The 17,486-nt window shown below is 46.9% G+C and overlaps 1 protein-coding gene across 1 annotated transcript in view; it reads left to right on the top strand.

The window, feature by feature from the left end:
• Positions 1 to 16,887, top strand: part of LOC144154838 (uncharacterized) — a 32,719-nt gene extending 15,832 nt beyond the window's left edge. Inside the window, exons 3-4 of the mRNA XM_077685930.1 lie at positions 15,635 to 16,054; positions 16,430 to 16,887. Coding sequence (XP_077542056.1) covers positions 15,635 to 16,054; positions 16,430 to 16,887 — 878 coding nt within the window. The remainder of the gene's footprint in view (positions 1 to 15,634; positions 16,055 to 16,429) is intronic.
• The last annotated feature ends 599 nt before the right edge of the window (positions 16,888 to 17,486 follow it).

The raw sequence follows: 17,486 nt of genomic DNA, 5'->3' as shown, positions 1-17,486 counted from the left end.
TGAGTAACCATACCGAATAGAATCAGCCAAGTAAAAACAAACTTCTGGTTCGTTTTATTGACTTTGGGCAAGGTTTAGGGAAACTCAAAAACCAGATAATGAAATGGTGACCTACCCTTGTATACACGAAGCTCATGCTTTAAAAAAAGGAAGGAGCAGGTGGTGTTTGGAGGGAAACCTCTTTCCTCCGAATGCAGAAGGGAGAGTTGGAACCACGCGCATAGCTTACCTTCATTCGGCGAGCGACAAGAGGACGTCGACTCTTCGCTATGCCAAGGGGGCAACACAGTGTTCTCTCGAAGCCAATTTTGTTGTTGAGGTCGAGACAAGACTTCACACAAGCTCATGTAACGGATAGGCTAGAGGATGAATCGAATAACTTAAAAGAGGGAGTCGAACTAAGATTGGCATGCTGTAAGTTCGACCTTTATGTGAATGGGGAAGGAAACGAGCAAGTAGCTGAAAGGAAGGTGGCTATAGAGTGCCGCGAAAGGAATAACACTAACCGGAGTAAAGGCGTCTGCTGCTTCATGTCTTCCAGATAAGCAAAAGCTTAGGGCGCTTGGGTAGACCCTTGCTCGCCACGCATCCCCTGGAACTCTTATGCGAGCACGCGCACTTGGAGCTGTTGGTTGGTGAAGTGTGGGTGGCTGGGAAAAGTGGTTAAGCATTGCTCAGTATTACGACAAAGGAAACTATCGCTCTTTACCTGCGTGCATTCATTGCACGTTTTTTTGCACGGGAAAAGTTGATGTCAAGCATTTTAAATAGCTAGTTTGCTTTTTTCTTGTGAGACTCCTGTGTCTTGCTTGCGGTCGCCGTCCAGCGAAGCAGTGAGGAATGCGGATTCAGGAATAGAAAAGATTCAGGAGCAATATGTGATAAACACACTTCTAATGACGAGGTGAAAACCCGGCCGCCGGTGATTCACGGCAGTGTTTTTCAGGTGCCACTTTCTTAAACATTATTATTGAATAATTTTTATTGGCAAATAGCAGCCGAAACATTCTTCACGTCGTTTCCGCCTTCATTTTTTACCATTTTTCCCACGTGGGCTACATCGTCGTTTTCGGGGTTTAAAGCAGCGCCAAAAAATTTGTGTTGAACCGATGAAGTTGAGTAGTGAAAGCTGGCTCTTTACGTGAATATTTTCTTGTTTCTGGTTTATAAGGCTGAGAACAAATTCTCCAGAATGTATTTTAGCGCCGCTTCAGCAACGTTTACCGATCTGAAACAATAGGTTTCAACACTTCGTACTTACTGAAGGTGGTGCAATTAAAGCGGTGATAGTTATCGTTGTTGTCACCCGGAAACAATAACTACAACACTCTAGTCCGTGTGACTGCATGAATTGTTGCATGCGTCTATGAGAGAGGGTAAAAGAGTTCCTAACGTTACTTTGTTTTTTTTTATTTATACTAGGAGACGTAATATTTAAAAACTGCTCCAACCGTTAGTTAAGGAGACCGGAAAAAATGTTTATTCAAATTTTTATTTAAAATTAGCAACACGGTTACTTTTGTTTCCGTGCACCCCCACTGAACCTTGCTTCGGCCCTGTTTTCACAGTCAGTTGATGCCCGTGGGGAAGTATCTAATCATAGGAACCGCATTGCCCTTTTAAATGCGGTAGCACCACTCAAGTGCTACTTGGATGGGGTGGCGAAAAACGTAAGACTCCAGCAGCCGCACCACCAAACAGCCCAAATTTAAGTGGTCGGCAAAACCCTGGCTCCGCCATTCAGTGAATTGCCCTGCCAGGCAGCGTTCGTGAGAGCACTAGATGTCGCAAGCTCGCCCAATGCGCCTAGTTTCTAGCCTGACTGAAGGCGGGAGCAGCTACGAGGGAAGCGTCTCGTTTGCGTCCAAACGATCTGGTGAGCAGCCGAAAGGCTTTCTCTTTCATAATAAGAGCGCCATTGTTTGAATAAGTGGAACCTTTGCAGGAGGAAGGAGTGCAAGCTTTCGCTCGAACACTTATTTCAACATACACGAAACGTTCAATAGATTATTAGATGCAGAGCATCTGATTCACTCGCCTTGTCCCTCCGGCGTCGTCGTCGTTGTAGTTGTCCTCGTCGTCGTCGTCGGCGTTGTCCACCCCTCCCCCATTTTCCTCGCCGCACCAGCTGCGCTCTCTGCCGCTCACCCCCTCTCCTCTCCGATAGCGAACACTCTCTCGCGAGGGGCATTGGATTGGAATGGATTGGATTTGGATTCGATTGGATTAAAGTGGATTGTGTTGGATTGTGTTGCGTCATAGCCGCGGCAGACGGGCTGGGGCCGGCGCATGTGCAGTACTCTCTCTTCCGCGGTTTCCTCTCCTTCGGGCGCGCTGCGCATATAACCGATGTGCCGTTCTCCGGCGATGCAACATCCACGCTTGGCTCAAACACCTCGAGTCCAAGCCGCTTTACAAGTACGCCAACGTCGTCATCGACTGGGACCGGCTTACGCAGTCCCCTCAACGTTATGCGCGCTATAAAACGCCGTCCCTTCGGCGCTCCGCCTATGCGTCGAATCTACACAGGGGTTCCCGCGAGGGGAGGTGGGAGTTCTTTTTGTTTTCGCTGAAAGGCCCCGCCATTCCAAGTGGTATCAGCTTGTGTTCCACGACAAACTATGCTCGGTTTCTCCAGAAAACAATAGTTATTGACGCGATTTATCCACGAGAAATGTGAAACAGAAATCAAAAGTGTAACAAATCTTAGCAGCAGTTCTAGTAGGAGAACCTACTTAACAATATTTGGCCGTCAATGGTTGGTGCATTTATGAAGCACTAGTGCTCTGTGGGGAGTGGCTTATCACGTATTGTGGGTATACACGTATGTGTTTGTATGTTCGTTTCAGGAAATTGTTCACACGTGATCGACGAATCCCGTTATACAATTAAGGATTCTTGACTCTAGATATTGTAGTGCAGGAAAGGTTATGTGTGCGGGGCCTGTACCAGTTTTGCACCTTCTTAAAGTTTCTGCGCTTTTTAACTGTAGCCGCGTGTGGTATATTTGTATTTGCGGCACTTTAATGGCTGATAGAGGTCAACTTTTTTATACATGCTAGTGTCCCTCTAAGGTGAAAGGATTCAAAGAATCCTCAACTGAAAGGTCGAAATATGTCACGTTCTTGTTTTCCGTGTATCACACCCATAAAAACAATAAACTCAGCCGAACAATACCTGGCCTTTCAAAACTCAGCGACCCTTTGCGACATAATTCGGTGGCATAGATAGCTCAGCGAAACCATTGATCACGCCTGCTCACGAGCTTAGCTGTCCTGTAGTTTTCACAATGCACTTAATACACAAGAATTTGTGCCGCACTGCACTTACACAAGCCGCTTTGAAAATCAAATAATATACCTTTTTTTATTGCTTATACTGACGTACAATGGTTCGGAGCGGGGAGATGAAACGATGCGTCACGTTCTTTTCGATGCTCCGTTAGGGCTTGTTATGAGCATTGCAAGGGTTATACGGATCAACACAATGACGATTGTGATGAATGGCACGCGCCGGTACACTGAGGAATAGTTCGTCTCTTTTACGCGGTCGCTTCTTGATGGGAGTGACCATGCTTTATATCGCTCCAGTATAGAAGCACGCCCATTTCCTCGCCTCATGATATTTCTTGAGCCATTCCTTCTTCGGGACTATAAACGAAGGGGCGGGGTATACGGGGCAAAACCATATGGGCGTGGGACAAGCGGTGATAATGACGTTCGGGAAAAGGGGGCCAAAGGATTCCGCAGCGGCGTACGGCACTGCATCGTAACGAAGACCGGCTGAGCGGGGACGTTCACGCGGCAAAAGATACGAAACTGAAGACGAATGAGCCTCCAAACAGCGTCAAATGCATCAGCCAGCGACCACAGGCGAAGGGTCTCGCTCGTTTATCTCTTCGGTGAGCAAACTCAGTTTCCGGATGTAGGAAAAAACAAAGTTGGCGAAGCTTGAACTAGGGGTGCAAGGCTGGAGAAACAGCAGAGCTGGATGCCCCACTCCCTTCATCGAAGACCTGGCTGTTGCGCCCCCCATGATTTTCGGAACTTGCCACTGAAAGTTCTCCATGACTGGCAGGGCCAGGTCGTTGTGTCTGCACGCTTTCCCATCTCTCCCAAAGTGGACCGAGTTAGCACGCGCTAAAACCCGCGGCAACCGGCTTCGCGAACTCGGGGTCTGTGCTCCCCCTTCACGAGAACTCGATTCCCGGCCGTGGCGGCCGCTTCTCTGATGGAGGCGAAAAATAAAAACACCCGCGGGTACAAAATTTTGCTGCACGCTAAAGGTCTCCAGGTGGTCAAAACTAATCCGGAGCCCTCCACTGCGGCGCGCCTCTTCGCCTGCGTTATATCGGCGCGTTAAACCCTACAATCAATCAATCGATCCCTTCACGTGAACTGGCGAGTAGAGGAGCGTGGGAGAGATCAGGCAATCAACGCTGGGCAGAGTGTCCTCGAAGGTCAGGCGGGCCGTCGCCAGGAACTCCTCATGAGGCGCACGTTCAACTGCACTCGGTATTTTTTTTTTGTATTTTTCTGCGAGCTCTTCACGTGAAGCAAGCCTACGCGTAAGCCTGGACGACGCCGGGTGCTCCTCACGAGGCGCCGTTCATGTGCTCTTAGTATTTCTTCTTGGATTTTTTCCCTGGAAATGTTCGACAGGGGAACTACAAGAATGAACAGCTTTGATGATGAAAATCGCCACAACAGGTATGCTGAGGCCAGGTAAGGAAGCATTCTGTGGCGACCCAATCAAGCATTCCCGCTCTCTATTGGGGATACCGAGGACTTCGTAGCTGAATCTAGTCTCCATAAAAACCGTGAAGGTGTCTCTCAGCTGTTTTTCGTGGCACATAAACGATGTTTCACTTGGCTTGCGAAATTGTGAATAAGAAATATATTCCACTCTGCTTCTAGCCCTTCTCCGTTTAAAGGTGTTCCAACCTTCCCTCGTATCTGTGAAGGGTTTCGAATTCATTGATTTATATACATTACTTCGTACTTTTGGTATTTTCTGATGGGAGTCGAACACTTGCGAAAGCGATCTGCTGTGCCGTAGCAGTACGTGTTTGCTCATATTTCCTTCCACATTTTTCAAAAATCAGTTTCTGACACAAAAATAAACAAACATTTTTTAGTTAATTTATATTTAGTCTGTGGTGCATAGCGGAGCAATATCTTGATCGGGTATTAAGTGGCACCCAACTTAACGATCAGACGCGTTCACCTACCATTTTCAAAAAAATGTTAAAAAGTGATGCAAGGGGCCTCTTACGTGCTGTAGAATTGCTGCACCCACAGCTGGTTGTTATTCCTTACGATGACATGCAATGTAATTCGTTTATTGCGAATTATAGAGGCTCACAAAAAGAACAAAATCCGGCTGTACTTTGAACGAAGGTAACAATGCACCACTGCATCTTTCCCGCTACGGTACCCATATTTCTGACCGTTGTCGTGTAGACTTCCGTTCTAGGTCTTGAGAGCTTTCCAAAACCAGTAAACGATTTTTATTGTCTTGTCTGAAAGTTTCACCCCTCGTGAGGGGTCTGAGGATAAGGACTTGGAAATAAGCTTGCTGAGAGAAGAGAGAGGAATGCGCTGTACTCTAACTTTTAATATCGCGGAGGTGGGTCCTTATCTCGATCATGATAAAAAAATTCACGCATCTCCAAAGTGAATCATGATGAGTGGGCGAAGCACTGGGGATCCTTCTTACCGTAAATCACCCGTGAGAGTAATTACTGCTGCTAAAACGATTTCCAATCCAATCCAACCAATACAATGCAATTCAATTTAATCCAATCCAATCTAATCCAATCCATTTCAATCCAATCCCATACAATTCAATCCAAATCCAAATCTAAATTCAATTCAATGCTCCTCGCGCATGCGCAGCACGACTCTCTAAGAGCACCCTCTCTCTCTCTCTTTCTCTCTAACCTTTTGGGAACCTTTTATTTTGTTCTGGTTAACCTTTTGCGAACTTTTTGTTCACAGATGTTTTGATTTACACGGTGCTGTGCGTCTCTCTCTCACCTCTCTCTCTCTCTCCCTCTCTCTCTCTCTCCCCTCCCTCTCTCTCTTCCTCTCTTTCTCTCTCTCTGTCTCACTCATTCTCTCTTTCTTTCTCTCTTTCACGCTCTCTCTCTCTCTCTCTCTCTCTCTCTCTAACATTTTGTGAACCTTTTATTTTGTTCTGGTTAACCTTTTGCGAACTTTTTGTTCACAGATGTTTCGATTTACGTGGTGCTGTGTATTGAGCACGAACGCCGGACGCCGGACAGACAAGCCTCGGCCTTGAGGTGCTTCGTCCCTAAAAAAGAGGCGGTTGGTACAGGACACTGCGAACAGGAAGTGAAAAGAAGCAACGAAAATGAAAGCCGATTGCGGCGCTATCCGTGCCGCTCGTGCTCTGCCAAAACTCGCCGTTAAGCGGAGAAAAAGGTCGTCACTCTAAGGCCGCTACGGGAGTCGTGACTTCCGCCTTCTGAGCGCCGCGGAGAAAGAGGACTACGTAGAGGCCGATTCGACCGGGAGTCCGAGGATTCGGCGCTCCATCAGCTGGATTTCATTTTGGCAGAACGAGCTTTTCGGTTCCCAGTTGATACAAGTGCTGCATACGGGCACGAAACTAAACTTATTTTTGCGTTTCAGGTGAAATACTACCGTTTTTAAAGACGGTAGTCTTTCTTGGGCCACTCAAACGTGGAAGTTTTGGTTTGTCTGTCGCTCGGTATGTCCCTCGATTGCGCCACCATGCCGAAATTGAAAGAAATCGTGAGCGCCAAGTTTGTTTAGGCAAATCACTTTCAATCTCGTAAATCTGGAAACGTGCTCTATATTTTACAACACTGTTCAGTAGGAATTATAGTAAAGGTATTTGTACAAGAACGACCATAAATAACTGTTATTAGCAGTGTTCTTTTGGTTACAAGTTTATTTGTGCTAAATTTTTGAATGAGTAAACTATGTAAAGCTCATTGAAAGCAATGTTTTAAACAATAATATGAAAACACTGCTGGCACCGGAGGCTCGCACTTGTGGGTCGAGCGCTCAGCCCCAACACTCTAAAAAAAATGTGCGCCAGCAATGTGAACGCGGGAAAACTGAACTCCGCAAACCTCCAATGAGACGAACGAGACAGTAGCGGAGCAGCGTGGGAGGTGGGTGGATGAGACAGCCGAGGCAGTTAAATGGCAGGGCTGGCAGAAAGCTATCGCATTTCCACATTTGCAGCAACGCTAGCAGATTCGGTGCTATTTTTTATGAATTTTTAAAATCACACTCAAGCGGAGAAATGCGTGAAGGAAAAGACGATCACGTGGGGGCCAATGATATTGGCAATAGCAGCAATTTGAGGCGAGTTCTCAGCCATTACCACGTCTATCTCGTTTAACTTCGGAACTATATAGGCAGCCATGCAGAAAAAGCAGGTCGGTAAGTATCGGGTGAATTCGGCCTGTGTACAGCATCAGAAATAAAGTATTCGCTAAATAAAGCTCAATTGCCCTCTCCTGGTACTTTTTATTTGTTATATATGGATGTCGGACTATGCCACTTAAGCAAATTGAAGGCGCGTAAGCGAGTCACTTGATGGAGCTTCGTCGTCCCACGCCACCATTCCAACGGCTCAAATGACTTCGTCCACCAGTCCTGCTCTTTCTGCTTTGCTCGATGGGACACCCCTTGCTTGAGATCGGCGTCCAGAAAATGGGTACCGCCGAGGTCTCCTCTCCCGCCACTTGCAAAAAGGGGAAATGGTGCGGGTAAAATGTTTGGGCGACCGTGAATAAGCAAGTTTTGCTCATTACTCGCTGCTCTGATTCGAAACATCTGGGAGCTGCTACCAAAAGTAGGGCTCGAAATCGATATATAGCTGCTTTATCACACAAACACGTCCTTAATTTAGAGAATCAATATTGGACTTGTGTAGTCATGTAGGAATTAATTAAGACTTTATGGCTTCATATTAGGCAGGCAAAAAGTCGATCTTTAGAATACTAGACGCCTGGAAGTGTGCCACGGTAAACGCACTTCGTAGGGCTAATTCATTGAAATAAAGCCTTCTTCAATGTTTTTAGTGTCGATACCAGTAAATATTTGTTTAGATTGGCGTTTTTGTGAACTTCGTGGGCTTGATGGCAGTGAATTCGGGCCTTCCATCTCTATAACTTTTACTTCTTTGCAAACAGGAATACTCTTTGTACAGCTCACTTCTTATGGAACTGCAGTTGAGTTTGATCTCATAATTTGAGCACATTGAACCGTGTTTCCAAAATTAGGCAAATTTTTCTGCCTTTACGACACTATGGATAAATCACTAACTCGTTTGTTTTCTTGCTTTCGGTGTTTTTTACGAAGCAAGTGATACTCAATAAACTGAAAACGAAATGTTCTCAGGAACCACATTAAGACGAATTCAGTGTTACGGAAAAATATGCCATATTAGTACTCCGGCTGTACGCATAGGTACAGTTCCAACGTTGTTGGCATGGCCTGCAGATTATCTGGAGACCAAAGGAAGCCCGCGGAAGGTAGCGAATATCTCTAGCGTGAAACAATACGAGCAAGCACGTCGGTCCTCTGGCCACGTGCTGCTGACGGCTGCTGTGAGGGTCGCACCGACCGTAGCACTTCGTAACGCTACCTCGTCATCGATGACCACTTCACCTTCAACAAAGGAGGTGTGGCCAACACGGCGAATAAGTGCACTGGTGGAGCACCTACGGTCGTCTTCTTTGATGTACAAAGGACAAGTCAACTCAAGCGGCCATTGAGGCTGTTCCTGCGTTGTCTGAAGTGAACTTGTCGCCGCGTACGCCTGTTGCTACGTGAGAATTGGCGTTGTTGATCCTGTTCTCATGGAAGGTAAGTATCAGAGCCTTCCAGAGGGTGGCTTTGGACAGAGACACCTGATATTGTAAATTTTTAAAGGGGCACTGACACAAAATTTTGAAGACGAGATAACTTCGGAGATAGATTGGTGGGAACACATATACATCATCTGCAAAATATCAGCGGCGAATACAGCCTAGAACATATTTAAAATCAATTTTGAAGTGTGCGAAACGCAACCGAGCAGCCAGCAGAGGACCACGCGCAATTGTAAATAAACAACATCCAAACACGTCACGAGTTTGTGTTTGCCGCTTCCGCACTACCGGCGTTTTCGGCCGGCTCGCCCGGCTCGCCGCTCCAATCGGAGGGCCGGAGGGCGGAGCTTCTGCTCTCGAGAACGAACGACCCGATCGTTGGCGGCGGAGGCGCCGTGATTTCGTCAGCTCACCGGGCAGCTGGCCGCGACCAAAATTCTACAGCGATTCCAGGCACTCTGTTTCTACTACTGTTTATTACCATTGGATGCGAAAACGCGCCGGAGGCACGAAAAGCTTGAGCTAGCCGCACGGTCGCTGTGCAGGCGGCGGCCACGGCCGCGAAGTGGCCCAGGCCGGCGCAGGTAGCTCGAGTGACAGCTTGTTACCGCTGCACGAAATTGTCCCCAAGTCCCGACCATGGTGGCTTACATGAGAAAGGAGTTAATGATGCGATGGCGGGTTGCATTAAAAATTGTCATCTGCACCGCTTACGAGAGCGGCACTCGAATATCCGCCGCAGGGCTGAGCCGAACACATCTGTAGGCGGACCTGTAGGCAGACCGGCCGGCTGCTCCCAGCGCGCGTCTTGCCACCCACCGTCTCGAGCGTCGCGCGTCGTTCTTTAGCCGCGGTAGCATTTGCACTCGCAGCGCCTGCGTCACATCCACGGTCGCTTTTTAATTAAGCGCCTCACGAGATCAGTACGTGGGGGCATTCGCAGAAACTGCCGTCGATGCGGATTCGACAGTGCTACGGTGGCTCTGCTCTGTGATATCCCTCCGACGGTCACGTGGTCAGCTTTGTTCATACAAAATCCACAAAATCCATCCTTTCGCGGCACTCGCTGAAACCGAAACTGCGACTGGCCGCATTGAAAATGCCTCTAATTAAACAACCGTCGCACGCTGAAGCAAATGAGGTTTCTACAGGTTATAAGTAGGTCACTAGCTACTTATCGCAACAAAAAAAACAAGATGCAAAATTTTTGTGTCAGTGCCCCTTTAAGGTCCCGCCCCCCTACATTGAATCTCGGAATCACGACAAGGTGAGAAGCTAGTCGTTTCGGTATATCCATTGCACACGTGCAAAGCGCAAAATTTACATTCACGGTTCGAGCATATCCATCCGGTATATCCACCCGCCGTTCAGCTCGATTGTATGCGGTCCTGTGCGGGCACATGACTTGAAAACCTTACAAAAGCAAACTCCCAGCGTGAAAATACGTTTAAGCATTTCAAACGCGAACATACAGGCCCCTAGAAAAACTGACAGCCGCAAGGACTCCCATGTAAAACGCTGACCGTTCTGTGAACCTCGTTCAGGTTCTTCACAGCCGACAGTAGGCATATGAAAGAGGCGTAAATGTCCGAAAGGCACCTTTCAGTGCGGACAAGGATGCGTTAGACCGATAGTGCTTCAGTCGCTCACAGAATAAGCTGCGGGTAATCGCTCACCTGATACCTCCGCCTGTGCAAAAGCTGCTTCCCAAACAAAATTGCAGCACCCATGCTCTCAAATTTCCTCAAAGGCTATACAAGACATCATACTGTACAACACACCGTTCAATCACCCCTTTCTCAGTTTAGCACGCTTAAAATACGCTCATATAGAAAGCTGTTTCGGGGCCCTTCTGTCTTGCTTCTTTCTCGACCAAAGCGTACTCGCCTTTTGCGCTTAGAAGGGTGGACTTTTTCTCCCAGAACTCAGCCAGCTAACCCAATAATACCTATAATTAGCTGCAAGGCTGCACACAACCCGCTTTTTTTTGGGAGGGTCCAACCACCATGACCGCAGTGGCGGTGTCCTAACCAGATTAGGGCGCGGCGACAGCTCTTTGCAGAGCGCTGACACTCCCCGCTCAGCGGGCGTGAATTCCCGAATGGAGGCAAGCTGACGTGCACGTTCCGGCATCGCCCTGGCCTTCGGTGTGCGATGAACACTCGTTTACCACCGTGAGGGGCTTTAGGCAGCGTGGAAGCGGTATGCTCACGTGAATCGTTGCGTGAAACGGCGAAACTTATTCCTTTTCTTGTGGGGGAGCGGAGGAGGATGCTAGGAGGAGGAAACACCCTTGAAGCAGTGTTGGGGTAAACAGGGTTTTGTACTACAGAGAAGCAAATGTCTATGATGACGCTCTGTTTATGACTCGAAAATCTGAAATTGAACACCGTAGGAATACTACAGTACGTTGTGCAGCGGTTGCTGGACGACGAACTTATGTAGATTATGTACATTACAAAAATTACGTAGACAACGTACGTGCATTGAACAAGGACATTGAAACAAGGCACTTATCGAAAGCTGAATAATTACGAAGCCCTCCATGCCATCAATGAACAATTGCCGTGCTCATAACTGAAGCTACACTGAATCATTTGGTGTTTAGAGAATTCCGCGGGCAGAAGTTCTTTATACACTTTGTTTTAAACGTAATGCATATATACAATCCGTACGGCAATGTGTAAATAAAAAAAAATTGGGTGAATGTTTTTTTAGCTGAATGCTAAAACATCGGTAAGGCGTTAGTAATTACAACCCCATAGTCATACTCAACTTCACTGAAACTTTTTATGGCGGCTTATCTCAGCTTATTGTGAGAATATAAGGAAACATCCTAGTGTTCCAAAAAGTCTCTAACTTCCCTTGAATGATCTTTTCTACGTAACCATTTGAGCCTCTGCTTTAATACAGCTCTTCTGCCATTTTCCTCGCACATTCCAGCTTCCTGTTACTGAGGCGCGACTAAGTGGGTGCATCGCATCGAAATGCCTGTTGTCGTTCGGAAAGGTGCGATAACAGAGCGTTTTGCCTAACCGTTTTAAACGGTCCGCTCCGGTATCGGCGGCAGGATCAACGCAACCGGAGCCAATGCCGTTCGCCGTAGGGCGCGCCACGCATGCGCAATGGCACTCCCGCTTGCTATCGGAGCGGAGCGGAGCGTAAAAACGGTCGGCTAAAACTCGCTAATCAGATTCCTGGTCGGACTACCCAGGATTAAGGTTGCCTGCAAAGCTTATATTCTGCGCGTCTCCTGCGATGCGCGTCTAAGAAATACTTCTCTGCAAGGTTTTTATGCTGAAAAGTGACATTCCGAAGCATAGGCTCCTAATTTTGCACAGAAAGTGGTCCAGCAGGTTCATGGCTGTGAGGATTAGGAGGAGCACTAAACGGATCTGGAGCAGTATTCCTTATTACAGAGCCCCTTCAGACCATACGGCTTCTCGGGCCCTCTTCTCCAGCCATAGCTGGTGTTCAGGCACCGAGCTGAACAGTGCTCTCTCCCCGTTTTCGGGGGAGGAGTTGCACCAGATGTGAGGCTAGATTTATGGAGTTGTAGTGGTTGACATCAGCGCATATGTCCTGGTCTGGTTACGGCGTGAAAGTATGTGATTCAAGTTGCCACACCGAAAAAGGTTACATTCTGAGCGAGAAATCATCATTTCTAGTCGAATAGGAAACGCAGGTCCCGATCGTACCAGCGTGGTCCAACCTAACGGGACATGTCAAGCACTGTGGAGATGAACCACCGCTTGTTTTGTGCATGCAAGCCAGTGGGAATTCTGCGACACTGGGAGTCAATCTTCATGTGTCAAGCTTTGGTAAACGCATGCGTCTGACTGTTTGCCCGTTGAAAAACTTAGGATACGACCTACAAGGTCAAAAACTACCTGCAAGAAATGAAAGGTTAATTAGCATATATTTCTCAAGAAAAAACATTCCATCAGCTCAACTTCAGGCTACCGGAGTTGGCCAGATAATTGAATTGGATGCTACGATGGTCAATGGTAAACTAAAAACTTGTGTCATGCCCATCATGCTTTTCAATAAAAAAAAAACAAAAAAACAGTATGAAGATGCAAACAAGGGCAGCGTAAAAGCACTCGTACAAGAAAACAAGCTCCATTTCTCGGGTTATTGGAAGGTCTCTTGAAGACTTGGCCTTGTCGCCACCTCTTATACCAACAAACGACTTCATTAGTCATTTTTAAGAAAATAAAATCTTATACGACTATCGTGCTCCTGCATTTCAACCTGTGGGGTTGCACAAAGTGAAGTTCTTAGCCACTATGACTTCTTTTCTTGCTACCTGAATAGGGTCGACGCAACACTGGTGTAGAGTGTGCTACTGACGATGCCACCCGCATAAGGGGCGAAACTTCTTACGAATTGTTTTAATGCTGTTGATTAAAACCAGTGTTTTTGAAACTCAAGAGCAGGGGTAAGTTTAGAACTGGCCCCCTAAAGCGAGGAAAAACCTCGCAAGCAAGCTTGCAGAAAAGAAGTGCTCAATAAAGTAAGTGAAACCAACAAAAAGAGGCGAACAATCATCTATGAAAAAGGAAACGAGAAACACAAAAAAGGAACTGAAATTACGCCTATGGCTACGCTATAACAACCTTGGGCAGCGTCGGGTGACGCTTATCGATCACTAACACAGCAGGAGCGAGCGACTGGGCAGGAAATACCTTCATTGGTGCCCCTTTAGTGGCGGTGCTGTCGGCTACATTGTTTTTTGGAAAGGAAAGTGGTGGCCCGTAATTTATTGGACACCGAGACCCTTTCCCGCAGAGAACTTCGGTAAAGGTAGGCACCGAACCTATAAACACACACCCTCGTCACGGAGTGTTTTCCCGCGCTGCTCATTCAGGGCCGGACGTGTTGCAGTTAGCGCACTCGATATCCCGAGCTGTAAGCTGGGCTGGTATACGACCGTCGTTAAGCATCAGAAAAGGGTAACGCTAAGAACATCACGAGTCCTTCGCAGGCCTGACTTTGTTTAGTCCTGGTCTCTAGATTCTGTCCTCTCGAACACTCCAGGAATATATAACGTGCGTTGTTTTTTATGAATGAATAGGAGGGAACGTTTCTCTTTTATTATGTTTACATTTTAGTGTGGTTTGAGGGTCTAAATGTTTCTTTCTTTAAACACAAAATGTAGAGTTTGGAAGGCTCAAGAAAATGATGTGTAAAAACGTTTGCTGCCTACAATTTTAGACAATGTTCAACAAACAAAACACTTTAAATGTTTTCTGGCTAGAGAATAGAAAAGAGCTTAATCCTGTCAACAAATGCTTTCTGCAAAACAGTTATGTATCCTTAATGTGTACCATCAATTAAGATCTAGAACAAACTAAGGTACGTTTACATCAGACTACAAATTAGGAGCACTATATATTGCTTGTTGTGCTAACAAGACATTTTATTTTTGTGCAACCGCGGTACTCCATTCATGTTCTTTTAAAAATGTGCCTCTCCCTACATGTAAGTTCTAGAATATAAAATAAAACTTATGCAGTACTTTCATGTCTTTGCGGGTTTCTTTATTGCAGAGAAATATATTGCCCAGCTAATCGGTTGCCCTGTGTTACAACAACAGTTGGCACAAATAGGGACGCATTGTTGAAACTAGGTGATCCAAGGTGGCGCAGTTGCGCTTCTATGAAGCACGAATGCAAGACTTTCTGCGTATGTCCGGCTTACAGCGGCGACCAACAGGGGTGTGAATGGATTATTAGTGCGTGCGGCCAATGGAGCAAAAGCTTCTATAGCAATCACAAGTAAGAAATTGCAGACTTTTCTCTCACCAGCTCAAATGGCGGTGGGTCTCATCGATCCGGAATCTTCAAGGGACCCTGAAGCACTTTCGATGAGCGCTTTCACTCTTTCCTTCGCATCTGAAACCACTGTGAAAGCTATAGTTCTTGCCAGCAGAGAGCGGCACTGCGTTATTTGCTCGTCGTACCAGAAATGCCTTCCGTTTCTGGTTTGTTTTCGAGGCGTTTTTTAAGTTGCTATCAAAAAGCGTTCATCGCTGCAACTGAAGGAAAACCAGCCAACAGCCGCTACATGGCCTTAGTGAAGTAATTCCAGGTGTCGAAGAACCCCAAGGCTGGAAAAAAGAGAAAAATCTTTTGAGCGTGTTTTCAGCTGATTTGATAGGCGTAGAGCAGTAACTTTGGCTGAGGTACTTTGCGACCCCCTAATCCAAGTACTGGGTGTATTGGGGGTACTACGTTGTGCAAGCATTTAAGATTTCAAGAAGAGTTGAAAATAGTGTTAGAGGGTCCCTTTAATATTTTCAGCAACGACATTTTTCATGGCGAAAGGGGCAAGTTCATTCAACTTTGGCAGCAGCGGCAGCAGGAGCACCGACAATGTTCCTGAGCCTCGCTGCGTAATCTTTGCAGATTAAAGAAACGCCACTGTGCCGTGACGCGCCGTCGCAGCAGGAAACCACTACGGCCAGGGTATCGCCGGTCATCGGGATCCATATCTGCGGGCCCAATCTGGACCGGGACATCGCCGCTACATCAGCGGGCGCTGTTGTTGAGTGTGCGTGCTATAAGTGCGCACTCCGGTTGTCACATTGGCAGCAGCGGCAGCAGGAGCACCGACAATGTTTCTGAGCCTCGCTGCGTAATCTTTGCAGGTTGGTGTTTATCTTGACCTTACAACTGTATTCAAATTTGTTTCACTGCTGCTGTTGCTGCCAAAGTGTGACTATGTCTTCTAACGTGGTGTGTCAGAAATGCTAAGAAGCATTCACTGAGTGTGATGTGTCTATTGCATGTAGTGAATGCGACTGCAGATACCACATTGGCAAGTGTGCTGGTATTTCAGTAGAGACTGTCAAAGCAAAGGGCGAAGTCTACTGCAAAGCTTGGCGCTGTGCGACGTGCCGAGGTGCAAAAATGCGCTCACAACCAGTTCAACAGTTGAGCAGCGATTCTGACATGCAAGATATAAGAATATGGCTCAAAACCATTAATGAAAAGCTAGATCAGGTACTGAAAGTGAAAGCAACGGTCGAAAACATTGAGGATTCGCTGCAGTTCATGAGTGAGCAATATGATGAATTCCTGGCCCGTACAGAGCAAAATGAACGGGCCGTCAAAGACATGCATCGCAGGCTAAACAAACTTAAAACTCGAGATAAAGAAATCGCTAAACTTGAGGGGGGGGGGGGGGTGGAAACAACATCTTTATTTGCCGGCTAAAAGGTCACGGTGGCTCTCACTCCCTCGCTAGGAGGGGGGTGCCGGCCGCGACTGCTGGCGTGTGATCGCCGCCAGCGCAAACTGCGCGGCGGCTTTCTGTGCGTCCTTGTCCGTCTCGCGCACCGGACGCGCGAGATGGGGCGGTAGAATGTTCGTTTCCGCTTCCGCGTCGTTGCACTCCCACATCATGTGGGTCATGGTCGCCCTCGCGGCCCCGCACACCGCACACTGGTCCGTGATGTATCGTTCGAGCGTGACATGCACGGCCCACACCGGGGTCCACGTCGCTCCCACTTGGAGTTGTCGGAGGAGCGCCGCCTCCTGCCGGGTGAATCTGTAGTTGACAATCTAGAGTGGAGGAGCCGACAACAGAACCTAGAATTTCATGGATTGGAATTGACAAAAAATGAGGACTTGCTGGCTAAAATAAATGCGCTATCGCAGAAACTCGAGGTTCCGCCCCTTTCGAAGGATGATGTAGTCACAATTCACCGCCTACCAGCGAGGCGAGATAACATACCGGGCATTATCTGCTGCTTTGCCAAGCTTGCAGATCGAGAGAACTGGTGGCAAAACCGAAAGAAGCTTGTTCGCTCCGATGACAGCCCATTCATACTAGAAAACTTGACACGAAGAACCCGTGCTCTGCTTTTCGAGGCGAAAAACTGGGCGAAAGAGGCACATTTTAAGTATGTGTGGCACAACAACGGACGAGTGCTTGTAAGGAAGGCTGACCGAGACAAAGTTGCAGTTGTCACGTGTGTTGGTGGCTTAAGCAAGCTGGTGTCATAACTTAGCTAAGCAAAATGAATGAACATGCCAAATAAACCTCTTGAATCGTATATTTTGCCCCATGACTTTGAAACTACTTTTGGGAGGACACATTTGAAATCCTTCAAATGTTTTCATCTGAATGTGCAATCTATTACAAGTAAGGAGTGTAACCTAACTTCATTGTTCCAGCAATTAGGGCATGACTTTGATGTGATAATGTTAAGCGAAACGTGGTTACCGATTATTCAAATGTTTCCGTCTTCCGTGTTACAAGACATTCTATATGAATCGCACATGCAGTCGTGGTGGCGGTTTTTGTATTTTAGTAAAACAAAGTTTCAATTGCGAATTGATAGAACAAATTTGTGCAGTCAAAAACGACTGTGAATTCCTCTGTGTTAAAGTAGATGGTATAATATTGCTGTCTGCTATCGACCACCGAGCGGGATGATACCACCTTTTCTCTATTTTCTTGAGTTATTCCCGGATGTTCTACGTAGAAATAGGTTTGACGTCATTTTAGGTGGCGATTTGAATATAAATATGATAGGCCACAATTCCATACAAACCAAATTAGATGTGCTGTTAACCTCCAGTGGTCTTTCAAATGTGATCAA

Source organism: Haemaphysalis longicornis, unplaced genomic scaffold, assembly GCF_048455015.1.
Source record: "Haemaphysalis longicornis isolate Haplotype H1 unplaced genomic scaffold, Haemaphysalis longicornis Haplotype H1 scaffold_99, whole genome shotgun sequence".
Lineage (NCBI taxonomy): Eukaryota > Metazoa > Arthropoda > Arachnida > Ixodida > Ixodidae > Haemaphysalis > Haemaphysalis longicornis.
Note: the sequence above shows the minus strand (reverse complement) of the source record. Positions and strands in the feature narration are given on the sequence as shown.